We start from the raw sequence: 19,990 nt of genomic DNA on the forward strand, positions 1-19,990 counted from the left end.
ATGCCCATCAGTCTTTACACAATCTCCCATCCGAAGCTACAGTCACCAGATCACTCCCAACAGACGTATGAGCATACAAAATAGAATTTGGATCATAAGACAACTTCACGTCCAGCAATTGATCGTAATTTTCACCGTAGTAATCCTCCTTCCATGTTGGATTGTCAAAAGTTGCCTCATTCATATACGATCCACCACCAGGGGTCAGGACTTTGAATTGATCTTGAAATGCATTTACCTGCGCTTGAATTTGATGTATTGTCTCTCTTGAAGCTGCTGCATCGATGCCAACGTCAACATTTAGCCAATAGAGAGAATCGCGCCATGCGGGAAGAACAGCATTGGAGCCCACATGGTTCCCAACGCGAGAATGTGTCACGTTAGCGGCTATTCCGTTGATGCGTAAAGATGTTGCGGGAATTCCGGTCGTGCTGATAATGTCTTTAAAAACAGAAATCAAATTAGTGACATTGTTCTGGATGGTCGAGCGGGGAATCAGGCGTCCTCCGATAATATCATTTGTCGTATAAGGTCCATATGGGAGACTTCCGGTGTAATGCTCGTAGTGGTCGTAGAAATTTGGCCTGTCACTTGTTTCGTATGCTGCAAATGTTATGTTCATCGCTTGGATCTCTTCTTTATACGAAGCTAATGCTTCGGCCATCGTCGAGGCATCTCCACCCGGCAATGTAGCAAATGCAAGGTTGAATGCATCGCTCGTGAAGCCCCAAACGGTGGTAAAGCCTGGTATCTGGTCTAGAACCAAAAGGTGCTTTTGCCAAGCTTCAATTGCAGACCAGTACCTCGCATCACCAGTATTGTTGATGGTAAATGATCCACCTGCAACTATACCGTCGGGGTGAGCTTTCGTAGTCAACGAGATTACCACGGCGTATGTGCCTCCTCCGCCACCGCTAAGTGCCCAGTAAAGATCCGAGTTTTCCGTAGGAGTAGCGATGAGATGGCGACCATCAGCGGTCACAACTTCATATTCTAATGCATTGTCTGCGCTGAGACCGTACGTCGCTCCGAGAGGACCATGGCCGCCACCTTGCACATATCCACCAGCCATGCCTACGGTTGGGCAAAAGCCACCCACAACTCGCAGACCGTTCTCAGCAGCAATTTTGTAAGCTTCAAAGAACTGAACTCCAGCTCCAACCTTGACCGCAGGACCAGTGTAATTGGTGCTGGTATAATCGAGAAACGAAATATCTTTGAGGTTATGCGTCCATAGTGCGAGGGATCCTTCGCCGTTGGACCTACCAATGTAGTCATGGCCAGTATTCTTAATTGTGATTCGTATCTTGTTCTCTGCTGCAAATTTCAAACCGGCAATAACGTCAGCAGCGCTGCTGACATTGATGGCATAAGAAGCAATATTTCCCAGATTGCATGTCGCATTTATAGAAGTAAAAGGACTGCAAGAATCATTCAGCCAGTATGGTGCCATAATATTGACTGGATCCGTGAAACTTTATGTCCGAATTAGCTTCAAGTTTCTGAGCAAAATATACGTCGAGTTTGGGAAACGAATCAGGACTTACTATGTGAGTGGTGCTGTCCAAATATCTTCTATCTCGGTGCATTCGGCCAAGTCATAGTCGGAATTGTGGCAGCTTTGAGCCAAAGGTTTTCCGAGAATGAGTCTCCCATTGATAGATTGGTTCAATTGTTGCCAATTTGCAAGACTAGGCCATTGAAGATCGGCTGGGAGGTAGTGACAGTTACTTCTTGGCTCAAGAAATCCATCAGATCTCTTTGCTGGCGCGGCAGTCACGGTTGGAAATCCGAAAAAAGCCGCAGTTGCGGCCACAACAAACGATGAATATACAAACATTGTCTCTGATTCAGAAATTGGTGATAGACGGAAGGAGAAAGCACCTCACTAAATCATTCGGATCGATAATCCACAGGAGTGAAATCTTAAGTCTTGCCGTCATATTTATGATAATTCGTTTCTCCCTGCCAAACTCTAATCGTCACCGCTTCTACACAAGATTTCGTAAGTTCTATTGTCCATCGTGTGAGCAAGTGTCAGCCCTAAGAACATTGTTAAATTGCGTATAGAGTTTGACTTGAAGGATCAGGTACCGATCCATATTCCATATTGCTCAGTCCTCTTTCGCACCGATAACGATTACGAGGTGAAGTGTCGTGCCATTCGCAATCACTATCGGCAAAATCTCGTTGAAGGTTTACGTGTAGGAGGATATCGTGAAGAGCTAATCGATCTGGGATCAAATCCTTCCTCCTAAAACTTTGTGCAAGAAAAGGTTTAATGAAATCGTCGCACTGTATATTTGACATACCAGTAGTGCTTAGACTCCGCGGAAGATGACAAAGTAATTTCGATAGCCAATCCCGTCGGGTACGCATGATGCAAGGTGAGCATAAACGCGGCGAATTGCTTACTTTGCATGACTAGCCGACTCGCTAACCCCACAATTATTCCCAGGTAATCCCTAACCCATGTTACCGAGCGTTTATATGCAACTTGCTGACCTTGCATGAAGCTTATCCCGTCGATCCGTACCTGGCATTCCCGTTCCAATATGACCTCCTTCGTGGTGTTTGTCATCATGGCTTTTATCACCACTTCTTGAACTAAATTGGTAATACACAAGCGGGAATCAAGCACTCAAGACGATGGCATCAGTCTTCCAGAGTATGCAGAGTAATACCACACATTTCTTATTCCGCTTGCATTTGTAACACTTGATTGAAAGCTGCCACCGTGGAAATTTTATTGATATAAAGATGCTTCTACGACTTTTTGAATTGCGATTCGACATCGACAATCAGATTGACAATCGCTTCTTTCTCATAACTTAGTCTCTTGCATAATTTTCAATCCAATACTAAGTCATCATGGCACCAACTATTGTTCTCATTTCCGGCGCCAACAGAGGCATTGGCAAGGGAATTCTCGAACTTTATCTTTCTAAGCCGAACCACACTGTTATTGCCGCAAACCGCGATCCAAACCATCCTTCCTCCAAAGCCCTCGCTGATTTGCCCACGGCTGAAGGCTCGTCCCTTGTCCTGGTCAAAGTTGATGCTACTGTCTCCACAGATGCCCTCGAGGCTGTGAAACAATTGGAATCCCAGGGTATTGATCATATTGATATTGTGATTGCGAATGCTGGCGTTTGCTACGCTTGGCCCAAAGTTTCGGAAGTAAAGGCCGAAGATATTCAAGGCCATTTTGTTCCAAATGTACATGGCTTTATTTGGCTGTATCAAGCTACACTACCGTTATTGAAGAAGTCCAAACTCGGAAAATTTATCTCCATTGGTTCTTCCGCTGGATATCTCACGGTAATTCTGTTCTCAAATCTCAGTTCACCATTGTAATTGTTGACTAACAATGTTCCATATAGTAATTGATCCTTTTCTTCAAGATTAACCACGAGTGATCAGAAAGAATAATCTGTATTGACATCTTACAGGAACCAATTAGATATGCCGAATTCGGCCTACGCGCCTTCTAAAGTATCTATGCATTGGCTTACAAAAGCTATTCATCGTGAAGAGCCAACTCTTATAGCTTTCCCTATTGATCCCGGGTAAATTTTATCTCATGGTTCCCGTAGTGGGAAATTATCTTCGTCTTTGAATCCTGCTAACATGCTATCTAGATGGGTCCAAACCGACCTGGGAAATATCGGTGCTAACCACTTTGGCTTCGATGCAGCTCCTCTGGGAGTCGCAGAATGTGCTGCTGGATTGGACAAGGTCATAGCCGAGAGCACCAGAGAGACCCACGGAGGAAAGTTATATAAGTGGGATGGCGAGGTTCTCCCTTGGTAGAGGTGGTCTTCTGGTAGCCATTCACAATGTATGCTAGATTAAGTATAGAAGCGAAAACGTGTACTTCAACCAAATCAAATTCCCATATTGAAACTCTGTCAGACGGCTTCGAACAGTTCAGTTTGTAGACTATCGCTGTTGGTATCATCTTCTATCGATACTGTCAGACTCTGCCTCGCGTGCGATCCTAAGGACACGAAATTTATATTCTTCTCAAAAGTGTTTCATAGATGCTAGGCATTTTACATGCTTCGACAATTTTTGAAAACCCGATGAGGACTCTATTCTACATTCAAAATCAGCTCTGGATTCATAGTCACCCTGGGAAGTTAAAGTTAATCCCCGCTCATCGGTCAGCTAAGAGCAAATATCGTGGCGAGACATGTCTTTCAAAGACATGTCAGGGATTAATACTCCACATGTGTCACGTCTTGGAAGAATTTGAACATTCCCATCTTGCCAATTACCACTCTAAAGCCGCAATTGTGCCAAGAGACTTAAAAGGACATAGTTGAGGTCACATGAAGAGTCGCAAGTCGACAAGAGCTAAAGCAGGACACATTTCATATCACCATATCATAAGAAGTGTTAAGTCAGTTACTTGCAAAGTAGCTAGTGTAGGTCCACCCATCTTTGAGAGATCAATCAGCAAAGCTGTTCGAACTTTTTCCCGCTAGGTCCTTGCCAAAAAATGATATTACTCGAATTTTATGAATAGCTTGCCTATTTTATGCAAGCTTTTGATTCATATTTTGAACACGTTGATTCTACTCTTGTGCGTGGAATTCATTCTAAATTCTCCCAAGAAAACTATCTAGACTATTCTCGCCTATCCTCAAACCCCATTTCTTCTCATTTGCAAATCAGCAACCGTTCTTCCCCCAGAATAATTTGGATACTGTCTAATTTCTTATCTTAACGCGTAAGCCTGGACTGCCTTTTGCGGGGAAAGGTATAATATAATCGTGATTTAAATCAATGTCTCTTTCACGGAGCGTGTCAAATAGCTCCAACGTCGGTCCGTCTTGTCCGCGATAAATCTCATACTTCTGAATAATAGCCGCAAGAACTAGGGACATTTCGAGACGTGCAAAGTTCATTCTGTTTTTACACACACGTTTTAGTTAATTCATACTTAATCATGTTCCATAAATTTTGACATACCCAATGCAATTCCTCGTACCTCGAGCAAAACCAATAAAGGCCTTGTCGAGTCTTGGATTGTCAATCCACCTCTGTGGACTAAACTCGTATGGATTTTCAAAAACATCTGCATTCATGTGTGCAATTTGAGCAGTCATGTTCGTCGAGGTACCGGCTGGAATGATATAATCTTTGTCGTTTTTCTTGTCATGGTACAAAGTCGGAGTTTTGGGAGAGACTCGTGGCAAGCGTGAGACAACGCCGGGATGAATGCGAATTGTCTCTTGAATCACTGCGTTCAGGTATGGTAGGCTTTCCACCTCAGAGAAAGATGGGAGGCTATCTGAATTTGGAATAGCTGCATTTATCTCTTCCTTTACCTTCTCAAATTCCTTGGGATTGGCGAGTAGCTGAAAGAGAGCAGATTGAAGCGTATAGGCTGTGTTGATGTTAGCTAGATTCCCTAGCTCTAAAGATTCTATTGTAATATATGTTTGACACATACCTGTTGTACCTTCTCCTGCAAATACAACCAACTGTGCTTCATGTGCTAGCCTCAGATTGGTCTTTTCCTCATCGGGAAGTTTACTACTCAATACGCCTTCAAAAATCGTAGTCTTGATTTTTTCAGGATTTGGAGAATTTCTAACTTCATCGACACGTTCTATCCACATCTGATATACTTGAGATCAGTACGCTAGAATGTTTTAAATTATTGAGCAACTCACAGCTGCCTTATCCCACATTTCGGTCAAAGATGGAATAAAGGTTTTGATAGCCCAAGGTGGTGCCGATGCGAGCAACGTACCAACCCAGGGAAAGTGACAGAAGGTATGATTGAGTTTAAAGAAAACATCGGTAGATTCCATGTAAGGCATGGAAAAATCTTCCTGTTCTAAGAAATGGAAAGATTCTCCAAAAGCATACTGAGTGATAAGATCGCTGGTACAAGCCCGGAACACAAAATGCATTGGTAAGACTTGCTCCTTCGTTCCAGCACCTTGCATTCTAGATAGAAGAGTATTGATGTGTTCTTTCATGACAGGCTCTAGTCTACGAATACTAGCATTTGAAAAGAAATTAGTGATTGTGTTGCGTCTTTTGCGGTGCATATCATGATCGATGGTTGCAACGATGGAGTTTTGAGCTGTGATGAAACCAAAAAAGTCAGCTTGGGAAGCTTAAATGAAACTTTGCGCGAAGTGGTTGAATCTTCTTCGATTCTTACTTCCTGTTCTTCTACCAGTGAAGAAATATTTGTCAGTTTGTCTCCCAGGTCCAGGAAAGACAGAATCGATAAAATCCGGGTCATTTAAGTGAACTTCATAGGGATTGATACGGACAATAGGGCCTGAAACTCCCATGTCAGTAAGTTGCAATATGAACAGTGTGGGAAATATACCATATTTCTTATGCATCTCGTCGATCTTTCGGTAATATGTCCCTCCAAGCCAAATGTCGTAATACATCTCATACCAAAATGTCACAGCTTGTGACAGAGGAAATCAAAGCGTTAGTTTACAACAGTCGTTAAGGAATTCGAAGAGTCTTACCTGCTATCTTTGGTCCCGGTATCTTGGCGATGGGAGATAATGTTACTTCGAGAAAATTGTCAATGAGATTGTTCACTAAAATCTGCCAGGTCCTCAAGTTACATACATCGATATGCTGCAAGACCAGTACTGTAGATAATCCATAGTGAAATGATGAGATACAATGGTGTCAGGGTCGAATAGTTCCTTGTGTTCCATAAATTTGAGCCAAACAAAGCATTCGTCCCGGGACCATCTACAGAGCTGCGTAGAAATTCACCGAAACTTGAAATGGTATCGGGGAGCTTTGTTTCAGCCATCGTGGTAGTATCTGGAGGTTTGTAAAGGAAGATTGCGGATTTCACATAGCTTAATATCTAAGATCTTGACGGTAATAAATTAAGATAGAGGCTGGCAAGAAATTTGCCACCTTTCCTTGAGTTCATTAGCAATCTTACTTGCAGCATTATATCGACCGTTGTACACCCATTCTGATCCCTGGTTTCCACTCGTAATATGAGCACGCGATTGTATCAGTCTATGCATTGTAAGCTGTATTGAAGGTTGCATTGCAGGTTTAGTTGTAAGCCTCGTGCTCACTAAAATACTTGCGAAGCTTATTTTCCTTTCCGCATGGGTGAATTGCGGCACATACCAACGTTCATGCACCTTGTTCAATAAACTTTAGCTGCCTAACTTTAGTCTGGCAAAGGGTCAGGTATCTGTTAGCTGACGGATTCTTATCTAGAGGTCTTGAATCATGATCAATTTTGACGGAGGAACATACATCGTCACAAGGAAGATTTCTAATAGTCCCCACTGCAGTCCGAGAATACAAGACCTTATCATTCTGTATCTAACTAAAATAGGGAAACCTTCAACAACTATTGACATAGTCTACTTTGATGTTGAATTAATTGTGAATATTCATGGCTTCATCCAGTCTGAAAGTCTGGCTTATGGACACTTTGACTGGAATAATAGGACACTTTAGTACAATATCCTCTATAGCTAAGCTAGAAATTCGAGAGTTCAAAATGGCACAGTAGGTCAAGTGATGATATTACTTTTGTTTCCCTGAAGATGCAGTGAAGAAGTATTGTATTCCAGCCAACTCCTCTATTCAAAAACTATTTGTCTTCAGACACTGGCGCAAAGTCAAAACGCGGCGGTGCATTATGCTTCCAACTCACTAGCTGTCTTGATGAATTCTGTCATGGTACTCAAGATTTCCTCGGACTTGTCTCCACTAAGAACAGTCAAATGTCCTTTTTCTTTCGCTATATACAGGGTTTTTTGTCCTGCTAGGAGCCCAAAAGCTTCAATCTGTTCTTCAGGCGACGAAATATCGTCTAATTCGGGCACAATCATTAGAGTTGACGCCTGAACCATGTCGAGTAGTACCTTGGGACGAAACATAAACAGTTTCTGGTATGTCTGTAGTGTGATACGGTCACGGAAATTGGGGGCACCATGATCAATGACTGCGGACATGAAGCTGTATGCTTCCGTTCCGCCTGGCCCCCCTGATCCCCCAAACCCCATTGGATTTTCTCCCTTGCTATTAAATGGAGGTAATGTGAATGCTTCATTACCTCGCAGTTGTGATTGCCGATCTCTAATGAGTTGTGCAAAAACCTTTTCTCGCTTTTCTGGCTGAAAGAAGCTAAAAAGGGGACACACCATTACGAGTGACTTAACTCGCCTATCCACAGCTGCTGTGCAAGCGCTTACCGTTGCTCCAAAGGACATACCCCAAAGTATGATTCGACGAGAGTCAACGTTCGGCAAAGATGAGATGTGTGTTATAATGTCTATACAGCGAATTGTAAGCCGAAACTGAACAGCAAAAGGTTTCTTTTGATTGAAATATACTATACTGACCTGATAAATCTTCGGCTTGTTGCAATGGGCTGATCTGATTTCTAGGAAGTCCATCACTGTCTCCGATACTTCGAGGATCATAAATCAATGCGTTATAACCTATACCCTGGAATCTTCGAGCTATTTCTGGCAAGAGCATTTCTTTGACACAGTTGAACTAAACTGTTGTTAGTAACAAGAACAGAGACGAATTATTGAATGCTAGTTTGAAAAGCACTTACTCCATGTGTCATGATGATGGCAGGTGCTTTCACCTCCGTAGGGTGTAGCAATCCTCGGAGGGTAATGCCATCTATTGTCTTGTATTCAACTTTGACCGCCGGCAGAGCCATATCTCAATACGTATCTTCTAAGGAGTTGAAATGGTAACTTTATTGGAAGATGTTGAATATTGTAATGTAATAGATTTTAGATGAAGTGACAGAATTGGCAGTAAGCGTATGATGAGGGAGTATAGTACGTAAAATATAACCGAACAGAAGATCATGTATGACAGCCCGGCCTTGACTATCTATCTAAGAGGAATCTACGGATCGAAGTAAAAGGTACCCTCTTTCTACAATGATACTGATCCCTAAAACATGGAAGGCTTCGTGTAAACGTAGCTGGCCACTGTGCATCTCACTCTTATTTGCTCTTCTGCAACAAGAGGGGGCTCTTTCTTACATCTTACCTCGTGCAGCCCACTCTCCTAGTTCTTATCTCAATGCATTGCGTTTGCATAATCACCCTATCTAGAACTATCTTAGCTCTCCAACCGAAAAGCTGCCTAAATTTGCTGGGACTTTTATCAGGATTCAAGCAATAGCAACATAGATCGGCCTTATTCATTCTCCGAAGAAGCTGGTAGCATACGTTTAAGAGATGGTGCAATGAGGTTGAAGATGTGGCGTGATCGTCTAACGGTTTCTTCAACATGTATTTCGTGATCCAGGGTGTCTTACATGCAGCTGTAGGGTTTACTAAAGATAGAGGGGTATGAATCCCTTGACCCGCTGAATTACCGTGCAGTCACTAATCTTACCGCGGGGTTTAAGTCGTTTGCTGAAGATAAATCTGTAGTCAATGCAGGACTAGGAGCAGTGGGCTATGCCAGATCGCAGAAGATATGGGTCTGGGTAAATAACGGGGGTCGTAAGCGCTCTGTGCCCCTTGCCTGCAGTTTCCTATATGCAAGGTCATCATGGATTGATTCAAGCGAGCACGTGCTTGTTGTGAGAATTGTTGATCTGCATTGTAATATTAGGACAAATTCTAAATCACAACTTCTCGTGATCAATGTCTTGGGCGAAAACTGGAGCCAAAATCTGAGAATCAGTGAGAATATAGAGATATTGGCTGAAGGTTACGAACTTCCTATGGACGGAGATAAGGGATATTCGTGATATGGTGAGACTTCAAGTCTCGATGTTTTGAGTTTTGATGGGTATAGTGATTAGGTTTGAAGACAAAGAATGACCAGAATATTTACCGTATTTACCAGCTTCCTTTCTATATAAGATGCTATGATATCGGAACAACCAACTCATGATCAACTCCCTTCTTCAAAAATTTCTATCGATCTATATACGATAAACCTCATATCAAATTTTACAATGTCTCAACATTCTCAAGAGCCAGTTGCCATCATTGGCTTTGCATGCCGCCTCCCAGGAGGTAACACTACACCAAAGAAACTCTGGGAGTTTCTCGAGAGAGGAGACATTGCCTCGAATAAGGTGCCCAAATCAAGATTCAATATTGAGGGACATTGGGATGGGTCTCAAAAGCCACGCACTATGAGACCATGCGGTGGTATGTTTCTTGAAGATATTGACCCGGCGGATTTTGATGCTTCATTCTTTGAGATCTCGAAGAGTGAGGCCATCTCAATGGATCCAAACCAGCGTCAGATGCTTGAAGTTGTCTTTGAAGGACTCGAAAATGCTGGTATCCCACTAGAAAGTCTTGATGGGGCACCTGTCGGGTGTTTCGTTGGTTCATATGCATCAGGTAAGTAAGCATGTTCTTGAACTACTGTCCACGTGAAAATGAAAATGAAAATACTAAGTACTTCAGATTATGGCGATATGCAAAATAGAGATCCTGAAGATAGGCCAGCAAGCATTACTGTTGGAGTTGGGCGTGCTATCATGGCTAACAGACTAAGTCATTTCTTGAATATCAAGGGACCGAGGTGAGAATATGAATTTACGTTTTACTGGACCCTTGAGGCTGACACTTTACGCCTATCAGTATGACTATCGACACCGCTTGCTCTGGTAGTCTTGTGGGTCTTGATGTAGCTTGCCGATATCTACAGTCTCGAGAGATAAATGCGGCTATCATCGCAACAAGCAATCTTTATTTGAATCCTGAGCATGTAATGGATCTTGGAGCGGTCGGAAATGCACATTCGCCTACTGGGCTATGTCATACATTCGATATCGACGCTGATGGATACGTGAAGGCTGAAGCAGTTAGCAGTATTATCGTCAAAAGACTATCCGATGCTATTCGCGATAGGGACCCCATTAGGGCTGTGATTCGAGGTTCTGCTACTAATAGCGATGGAAGAACGCCAGGTATTGCTAGTCCTAGCGCCGAAGCTCAGTCTGCTGCTATCAGAGCAGCGTATGCTAATGCAGGTATTACCAATTTGAATGATACAGCATATCTCGAATGCCATGGCACCGGAACGCAGGTAGGATTGACCCCAAAGAGTAAACAAAACGGCTTAATTGATGCGCTTTGTACAGGCTGGAGATCCCACTGAAGTGAAGGGTGCCGCTTCCGCATTTGGTGCGACACGCTCAGCAGATAAGCCACTCATCATCGGCTCGGTAAGTGTCCCTTTTTACTGGATTGTTAATCATGAGCGCTCACTGATTTATCCTCAAGATAAAAAGTAACTTAGGACATGCTGAGCCATCAGCGGGTATTTCAGGCATCATGAAAGCTGTTATGGCCATCGAAAATGGAATTATCCCAGGAAATCCAACTTTTATAAAACCTAGTCCAAAGAGTAAGCACAGCCCAAACGTGGTATCTATTGCAAAGTTCCATTGCTAACAATGATGTGGCTATAGTTGATTTTGCTGGTCTCAAAGTGAAGGCTACTCGCACCTCAATTCCGTGGCCTGAAAGTTCTATTCGCCGAGCAAGTGTCAATTCGTTTGGATATGGAGGCTCCAATGCACACGTGATTCTGGAACAGCCGAAATTTCCAGATGGCCCGCATCACATCAGTTCATACCTATCTGATACTGACGAGATTACTTTGGATGAAGATGACTCAGAGCATCCGTATACACTCGTTGTCTCGGCAAATGATAATGCTTCGCTTAAGGCTAACATCAAGGCATTGTGCAACCACTTGATCAACCCTCGTGTCAAGGTCAATCTTGAGGATCTCGCGTATACGCTTTCTGAAAGGAGAACAAAGCTATGGCACCGGGCGTATATTACAACACGAAGCACAGATATTGACGAAAACGATTTTGTTGTTGGAAAAAAGAATCCAGAAGCCCTGAGGATTGGTTTCGTGTTCACTGGTCAGGGTGCCCAGTGGCCTCAAATGGGGAAGGACTTGCTGCAATTCTTTCCATGGACAAGAAATATACTCAATAACCTTGATGATGCTCTACAGAGTCTTCCACAGCCTCCAACCTGGTTATTGATACACGAGTTAACCAAAGTTCGCAGCGCCGAACACTTTCGTCAACCAGAATTTTCACAGCCTCTGGTCACAGCACTTCAACTATGCATTATCGACATTCTTCGAAAGTGGGGTATCAAACCTCAAAGCGTTGTTGGCCACTCATCTGGCGAGATTGCGGCTGCATATGCAGCAGGGTTTCTCGACCAAGCCACTGCCATCAAGGTAGCCTACTATAGAGGTCGGGCTGCTGTGAATCGAAAGAACGAAGTCGAAAGTGATGTTGGTATGTTAGCTGTGGGTCTAGGAACAGAAGGACTGTTGCCATTCTTAGAAAAGTATGCCGGAAAAGCTTGGATCGCTTGTTTCAACAGTCCTAGCAGTTTGACTGTGTCCGGGAAGCGCGAGGCGCTCGAAAAGCTGGCTGAGGAATTGAAAGCCAACGGTCATTTCGCTAGACTTCTCCAAGTCGACCTTGCCTACCACTCTGAGCTTATGGAGGTGATTGGTGAAGAGTATGAGAAGCTTTTGAAATCGGGCTTCGCTTCCCTTGGTGGATCATCAGATGTATCGATGTTTTCTTCAGTCACTGGACTGAAGCAGACTACTACTACCGACGCATTGTATTGGAAAACAAACATGGTTTCACCAGTACGATTTGATAAGGCCCTCAACGAGATGCTTTCGGACGAGAAAGCTCCAAACTATTTGATCGAAATTGGTCCATCGGGGGCTCTTGCTGGCCCTATCTCGCAGATCTTGAAAGCACTACCTAGCAGTGATGGCATTTCGTACAGTCCTTCATGGGCTCGAGGTCAGGCTGCGGGTAAAGCTATTTTCGATCTGGCAGGTCGTCTATTCGTCGCGGGCCATGACATTAGTTTGAGAAGTGTCAATCAGTATAACAACCCTAAAACCTTGATTGATCTTCCAAATTACACCTGGAATCACTCCGTCAAGTACTGGCATGAGAATGCATCGAGCAAAGATTGGAGGTTTAAGCAATTCGTGAATCACGATTTACTTGGAAGCAAAGTCATCGGGACCACGTGGAAGTCACCAACCTGGCGAAAGCTTCTAAACCTTACTGATGTTCCATGGCTGAAAGATCACAAAATGGGTTCAGATGTCTTGATGCCTGGTGCTGGATACATAGCAATGGCTGTAGAAGCATTGTACCAGAAAACACGCGCCACTGCGACCGAGGATCTAATCATTAGTTCGCCCAATGAGCTATGCTATCGATTGAGAAATATCCGCTTTGACAAAGCTTTAGTACTAGAAGACGATAAAGACTCCGCCATACTTTTATCGCTGACTCAACAGCATGGTAGTAAAGATTGGCAAGAATTTCGCATTTCTTCAACGACCGGAGACCTTTTAATGGAGCATTGCTCGGGTTTGATTCGCATACAAGACCCTGTTGATGAGCATTTGGCAGAGTCTGATAACACACCCCTGCAATACCCAACTTCTGGCAAGGTCTGGTATAAAGCTCAGGCGGAAGCCGGCTATGGCTTTGGTCCCAGTTTCCAGAAGCTACTGAAAGTCGAGTCTAGCAGTGGTCAACGACAATCTCGGGCACAGGTATCGTTGGCAGAGCCAGCTTCAAAATGGTCACCGCAATCTTATTATCCAATCCATCCAGCAGCTCTTGATGGATGCTTCCAGACAGTCACACCTGCTCTATGGGCAGGAGAACGCAGCTCAGTAAATGCTGTCCTGGTACCTTCCATAATCGATGACCTGATTATCAACAGTGTGCCTGCTGGTCTCCAGGAGGGTCTCTCGCTCGCTTCCTCGGAATATTCTGGCCGTGGTCGTCTGGAAGAAGCTAAGAGCTACTTTGCTAATTGTTCAGTCTATCACCCAGACACTGGTGCTCTCCTTATGCAGATGTCTGCACTACGCTTCGCTAAGTTAGATACGGGAATAAAAACAGATCCACACGTATTTGATTGCATTTCTTGGAAGCCAGATATCACTTTCTTTTCCCAGGAAAAGTTGGGTAGTCTGGATGCTGAGAATTCCGAGACTCAACTTGATTCGGTTATAAACCTGATTGCGCACAAGCGGCCTGCTTTGAGAATTCTTGAGGTCAGCCTCAACCATAGTGAGACGAGATCTATTTGGTTTGAGTCTGAAGATCCCTTATCAAGATCGGCTTATCTGCAGTATGACTTTGCTTCGGGAGATGCGAAGGGTCTCGTCTCTATCCAAAACAAGTACAAGGCAAAGAGTAATTCATCATTCTTTCTAGTAAATCCCACTAAAGATGCCTTGGATTTGCCACAAGATGCGATTTACGACCTTGTGATTCTCAAAGTTGCAAAGAATCCGGTGGTTGACCAGAGCTTGAATGATAGTCTCGACTACATCAAGTCTCATCTTTCCGAGAAAGGATTTGCGCTTGTAGTGCAAGAGAGTGACTTGCAATCAAGGAATAGCTCTGTAACTACCCCTCCTCTTGACGAGAAGTCTCAATCACCGTCGTCAATAAAGTCCCCTGAGACGCCATGGACAGTGAATGAGTCTTCTGAAGTCACTGTGAGGGACTCTGAAATTCCCATTGTGACCGAAACAATAACACTCGATGAAGTCCACGAGCTCAAAGAAAAGCTACTTCAGTCCGTTGCGGGTGTTACAAACCGATTTTCAAACTCTTTAGCGATACAAGAAGCGATGGAAGTGAAGGGGGTTACTTCTGTTCTACAGATCGCTAATGATAATGACAGTCCGGCATGGTCATTATACACTAATCAAGTCAAAATCACCTCGCAACCTAGGAACTTATCTGTCGTGCGGTTTTCGGAGACTACCCCATCGTTGGATCCCTCGCTCAAAGCTGTGTTAGAAGTATCTGGGTGGAAAGTCACAGAGACGACGTACTCACCGGACAATGTTGCTGCAACAGGAACAGTGGTATTGATTCTAGATGAGCTTCATAACTCAGTGTTGACCCAAATCAACGCAACTCAGTGGGAAGGCCTTAAGATGCTTATCAATTCTGGTAACCATCTGCTCTGGGTCACCAAAGGTGCACAATACAAGGTGACAGACCCAAACAATGCTCTCGTTCATGGTTTATTCCGCGTTGCTCGTAGAGAGGATCCTAGCGTTAAACTTAGCGTTCTAGACGTGGAGTCGAGCGCCGGTCCTGCCACGAACTATGCCATTGACGCTATTCTCAATTCGCTCGAAATCAACCATCCAGACTCGAAGTCCGTCATTGAGACAGAGTTCGTAGAACGCAACGGGACTTTGTATGTGCAAAGAATTGTTCCGGACCTCCAAGTGAATGAATTCAAGAGAGCCGAGGTTGAAGGCGCAGAGCCTGCACTCAAGAATTTACACGAAACTGAAGCAGCCGTTCAATTGAGAGCTGAGCGTCTTGGAACTTTCCAGAGTCTCACATGGTGTGAAACTGCTGTTGGAGAGGTGCCGGTAGATTCAGGAAAGATTGAAGTGGAAGTGATGGCTGTGGGTGTCAACTTCAAGGACGTAGCTGTGACAATGGGGATTGTTCCTGAGAACGAGTACACCACTGGATACGAAGGAGCTGGTATCGTAAAGCGCCTTGGACCCGGTGTGACAAAGTTCAAGGTTGGAGATCGTGTCTGCTTCTTGAACGGAGGCAGTTATGCAAATCGTCTCCAAATGGGTGTCGGGCGAGCTCACATCATACCGGATTCAATGAGCTTTGAGGATGCCGCAACTATACCTTCGGTGTACTTGTGCTCAATCTATTCTCTCTACGATATTGCCAATCTGAGAGAAGGACAATCTGTTCTGATCCATTCGGCATCTGGTGGTGTTGGAATTGCATGCATTCAATTAGCCCAATACAAGAAGGCCGAGATTTATGTTACAGTTGGCACAGAGGAAAAGCGCAAATTTCTAACCGAAAATTACGGCATTCCACCGTCGCGTATGTTTTCCTCGCGTAACACAAAGTTTGCTAAGCAGATAATGCATGCAACCAATGGTCGCGGTGTCGATGTGATCATCAACTCCCTCGCTGGAGAATTGCTCGATGCCTCGTGGCGAATCTGCGCCGATGGTGGAACTATGGTTGAGATTGGAAAGAAAGACATCGTTGACCGTAACACTTTATCTATGGAGCCGTTCGATCGCAACTGCTCATACAGAGCGATGGACTTTTCTTACACAGAAAACATCGTAGATCCATTGATTTCAAGGTATGTCCCGCTTGCCCCCCCCCCCCGAACTTCCTCTACCCCAATTTGTATGAGAGTAGTTTTCGGTCAATCAGATTCTAATTCTTTGTGCCACTCTATTTAGATTGCTAGACCAGATTTTCGAGTTGGTTAATGGTGGCCATGTGAAGCCCATTCACCCAGTTACCATCTTTGGATTTAACGACATTCCAGCAGCACTGGCCTACATTCGTAGCGGTCGACACATAGGGAAGGTCGTTATCTCCGATAAAGGAATAGACTCGCAGGTGCCTATTAGGCCAGCAACACGCAAACTCAACCTTAGATCTGATGCTTCCTATCTCATAGTTGGTGGCTTGAAAGGCTTATGTGGCTCCCTGGCTATTCATATGGCGCGGCATGGAGCTAGGCATATCATCGCTTGTAGTAGAAGTGGCATTAGCGATGTTGCGTCACAAAAGATTGTGAAAAACTGCCTTGCATATGGATGCGAAGTTGTAGATGCTCAGGGTGACGCTGCGAGCGTGAGTTTCATGAGTAAAGTCTTCAAGGAGGCATCACCACGAATTGCCGGGATCATTCAAGGGGCTATGATACTCAGAGACAAACCATTTGAAACCATGACACTGGATGATTACCACACGGCCCTTCACGCCAAATTCAATGGAACATGGAATCTGCATCATGTTTCTCAAGAACAAAAAGAGCCACTTGACTTCTTCACTTTGCTTTCGAGCATCTCCGGTATTGTTGGAAACAAGGGACAGGCCAATTATGCTGCGGGAAACACATTTCTGGATGCGTTTGCCCAGTATCGTGAATCGCTCGGTCTTCGGGCAAATTCTGTTGATCTCGGCCTCATAGAAGACGTTGGCTACGTGGCCGAGCAAGAGGGTTTCGATGCTCGTTTCGACAAGAGACAGTGGACGCCAGTAACTGAAAATACATTGCGAAAGATTTTGAGCTATTCCATCTTGCAGCAAGACGAGAAAGCACCGATTAATGCAAGTAGCAACACACAGCTGATCGCTGGTATTGGGTTTCCACTGCCCGAGGACTCAGATCTCTCGTACGAAGGAAGATTTGGGTATCTTTTCCAAAGCGCGGCAGGTGGCAATAAAGATGGCGGAAGTGGCCAGGGCGATGAGACAATAGAAGCATTTCGGATGATGCGCAAATCAGGAGCTGACAAGGCAGCCCTGGCCAAAGTATGTGTGGAGGTGATTGCAACGCAATTTACCAAGATCTTACGGCTGGAAACCGAGATGGAAACGGCGAAACCCCTAATATCATATGGATTGGATTCGCTCGCAGCAGTCGAGCTGCGGAATTGGATTCGTATTGAGCTTGGGGCCGAACTAACGACACTTGACATTACTAATGCCAGTTCACTTATTGCACTGTGCGAGAAACTCGTGTCAAAGCTCCTATAGCCAGATACACGTTGTTGACACTTTTGTATTCCTAGCAATTCTACTTGGCGCTTCTACTCCAGTAAATTATCAGAGTCTTTTCCTGCATTGTTTCATCAAGTGACATCCTGAATTTAAAGCGGCAACAAAATCGGCGATAAGGCACATGAATATAGAGGTTGATAAGCTATTATTATCTGAGTATTATTAATTTTAATAATTTTAATAATTTCATAAGGATAAAAATAATTTATGGTATACTTAACTAGATATCTAAAATTTAATATATTAATCTTTATTAAGTTTTAGTCTTTGTAACAATATTATTAGTCTATATTAATAAAATACCGAAAGCATCAACTAGATACCCAGGTACCCAGTTTCAAATGTCAAGTCATGTAATCTAGATTTTTGCTTGAGTTCCATCTTATCTTGTGATATACGCATACGTTGTAAAAAAAATCAAGGGTGTAAATATCTCCAGAAACTTTAATATTGTGTCATCGCTAAACAGCTAGTCTTTTGAATCTTCATCCGCCTAAACCTATCTAGGTCCACTTTTTCCGTATCACGCCAGGCCTGTGTGCTATCTACTCCCCTACGTAAAATCGCTCGTACCATCCGACCGACCGTTTCTGGTTCCCAATAAGTTCGTCATCCAATTAGAATGACTTTAAATTGTGGGCGGCAAACAGCCATAGTGTACCCGGTGTCATGGCCCTGCATATCGTCTTAAATTCAGCTCCGAGATTTCTAGGGTAATATCCTATATGCGTATCTTTAGGATCACCCCTGCCCGTCAGCAAATGTGGTGCAAGGCCAATAAGGATGAGCGAGCGTCGAAAAATGTTCAATGTGAGCAAGCACTATATTGGTTCCGAGATTCCCTAATGTCACAACCTCTGTTGAAGCCTGGGATGACTATATAGTTGACTTTCTTTTGTGTCGCAACAATGGTCGAGGTAGACATTGAATGGAGGATTGACCCTGTTCATCGTCGCAGATCACAAAATCGCATTGCCCAACGCAAATTTCGTCGTGAGTACTATTACCATTATTTACCAACCTACAGTCTGTGGGCAGCGGTCTAATCAGGAGAACAGAGTCGCGCAAGACATCAAAATTTGCGCTTAACGATAGCAATCAGCCAGTATCTAGTGGAGATTCTCATTCGATTACTGAAACGGACCTGATAGAAGTCCCAGATCTTCAAGATTCCACAGAAGTTGGCACCAATTCGTCCGATTATCTCACCAGGGTAGCCACTTCTGCACAAACATCTGGCAGTTCGACGGCCGGCTCCCCAAATGACACACCCAATAATGGTGTTCAAGGATTAGACGATATCAATTTCATGGACAGCTTAATTTCCGGCAGTGACAGCTCGTTTTCGACACCACCGATGACCGACTTTCAAGCCAATTTCGATCAGAACTTAGACTTCATTTCTCTGAGAACATCAAGGACGTCATCGGCTAGCCCTATGAGCTCAGACTGCTTCAACTTCTATGGGACCCTGGGAGGTGTCTTTTCACCCACCCGCTCCGATCACGCACAGCACAAAGGCTCTGGACATGAACCGCACGTCCATCCGGGCATGGCCTTGATACCGCACAACTGCAGCGACTCCAGTCAATCGAGCTTGACAAAGGAACGCCCCACTTCAGTATTACTCAAACCAGATGGACAAAGCAAAGGATGGCTGAGTCCGCTACACATCGCCGCTCGTCGAGGTCACGAGCCGATCGTCCGCACACTTATTTCACACAATATCGACTGCAATGAAAAAGATAGCGACATGCGAACGGCTTTAATTCATGCGTCAATAGACGGGCACGAACCTGTAGTCAGTCTACTTCTTGCACACGGCGCTCGTATCAGTGATGTAGACCGACGGGGACGATCGGCATTGTATTGGGCTACCATGAATCAGCATCAAGGTGTTTTACGATTGCTTTTGTGGGAATACGATAAGAGAGACTGGGAGCAAGGCATTGATGCGTATGATGACATGGGCTGGACTGCTCTGCATATTGCTATTGAAAAGGGCTTCGATGTTGGGGTTCAATTATTATTAGCAAGTGGCGCTGATTTGAATGCGAAAGCGCAAAAGACGTGTAACGGTGATGATGACAAGGATGATAGTAGAACCGTACAAGCAGGCTAACTAGAGTGGAGTGATTTTACGGTGTTAGGGGTCGTGGGTCATGGGTCATGGATCATGGGTTAGACGATTAGATTTAGGGTTATGTATGTCTTTGGATTTTGAGTTACGGGTTTCATATAATCGATCGATGATTAGGTCGTAGTCAGGAAAGAGAAAGTTTCAACTCATGTATATATCCTTTGAATCTGCAAGAAGTGACTGAAGCAACTATTTTCCCCCAGCTG

At 44.2% G+C, this 19,990-nt stretch overlaps 6 protein-coding genes across 6 annotated transcripts; 3 read left to right on the forward strand and 3 right to left on the reverse strand.

Annotated features, from left to right (window-relative positions):
• Positions 1-7: 7 nt before the first annotated feature.
• On the reverse strand, positions 8-1,840 carry EAE98_010318 (uncharacterized protein; the record flags this gene model as incomplete). Its single annotated transcript, XM_038957939.1, has 2 exons — positions 8-1,475; positions 1,548-1,840. The coding sequence occupies 2 exons, from the start codon at positions 1,838-1,840 to the stop codon at positions 8-10; spliced, it is 1,761 nt and encodes a 586-aa protein (XP_038805731.1).
• A 1,031-nt stretch (positions 1,841-2,871) lies between these two features.
• Positions 2,872-3,813, forward strand: EAE98_010319 (uncharacterized protein; the record flags this gene model as incomplete). Its single annotated transcript, XM_038957940.1, has 3 exons — positions 2,872-3,353; positions 3,453-3,569; positions 3,642-3,813. 3 exons carry the CDS (start codon positions 2,872-2,874, stop codon positions 3,811-3,813), a joined length of 771 nt encoding a protein of 256 aa, XP_038805732.1.
• A 902-nt stretch (positions 3,814-4,715) lies between these two features.
• On the reverse strand, positions 4,716-6,808 carry EAE98_010320 (uncharacterized protein; the record flags this gene model as incomplete). The annotated part of the gene is made up of 8 exons (XM_038957941.1): positions 4,716-4,914; positions 4,978-5,395; positions 5,462-5,630; positions 5,685-6,103; positions 6,185-6,307; positions 6,359-6,445; positions 6,510-6,554; positions 6,616-6,808. 8 exons carry the CDS (start codon positions 6,806-6,808, stop codon positions 4,716-4,718), a joined length of 1,653 nt encoding a protein of 550 aa, XP_038805733.1.
• Positions 6,809-7,664: 856 nt separating this feature from the next.
• EAE98_010321 (uncharacterized protein) lies at positions 7,665-8,704 on the reverse strand (the record flags this gene model as incomplete). Its single annotated transcript, XM_038957942.1, has 3 exons — positions 7,665-8,302; positions 8,373-8,529; positions 8,594-8,704. The coding sequence occupies 3 exons, from the start codon at positions 8,702-8,704 to the stop codon at positions 7,665-7,667; spliced, it is 906 nt and encodes a 301-aa protein (XP_038805734.1).
• A 1,263-nt stretch (positions 8,705-9,967) lies between these two features.
• EAE98_010322 (uncharacterized protein) lies at positions 9,968-17,620 on the forward strand (the record flags this gene model as incomplete). Its single annotated transcript, XM_038957943.1, has 7 exons — positions 9,968-10,364; positions 10,431-10,548; positions 10,608-11,055; positions 11,111-11,194; positions 11,253-11,376; positions 11,441-16,208; positions 16,312-17,620. The coding sequence occupies 7 exons, from the start codon at positions 9,968-9,970 to the stop codon at positions 17,618-17,620; spliced, it is 7,248 nt and encodes a 2,415-aa protein (XP_038805735.1).
• Positions 17,621-18,552: 932 nt separating this feature from the next.
• On the forward strand, positions 18,553-19,766 carry EAE98_010323 (uncharacterized protein; the record flags this gene model as incomplete). Its single annotated transcript, XM_038957944.1, has 2 exons — positions 18,553-18,637; positions 18,703-19,766. 2 exons carry the CDS (start codon positions 18,553-18,555, stop codon positions 19,764-19,766), a joined length of 1,149 nt encoding a protein of 382 aa, XP_038805736.1.
• Between the last annotated feature and the right edge of the window lie 224 nt (positions 19,767-19,990).

Source organism: Botrytis deweyae (genome assembly GCF_014898535.1).
Source record: "Botrytis deweyae strain B1 chromosome Unknown BDEW_035, whole genome shotgun sequence".
Taxonomy (NCBI): domain Eukaryota; kingdom Fungi; phylum Ascomycota; class Leotiomycetes; order Helotiales; family Sclerotiniaceae; genus Botrytis; species Botrytis deweyae.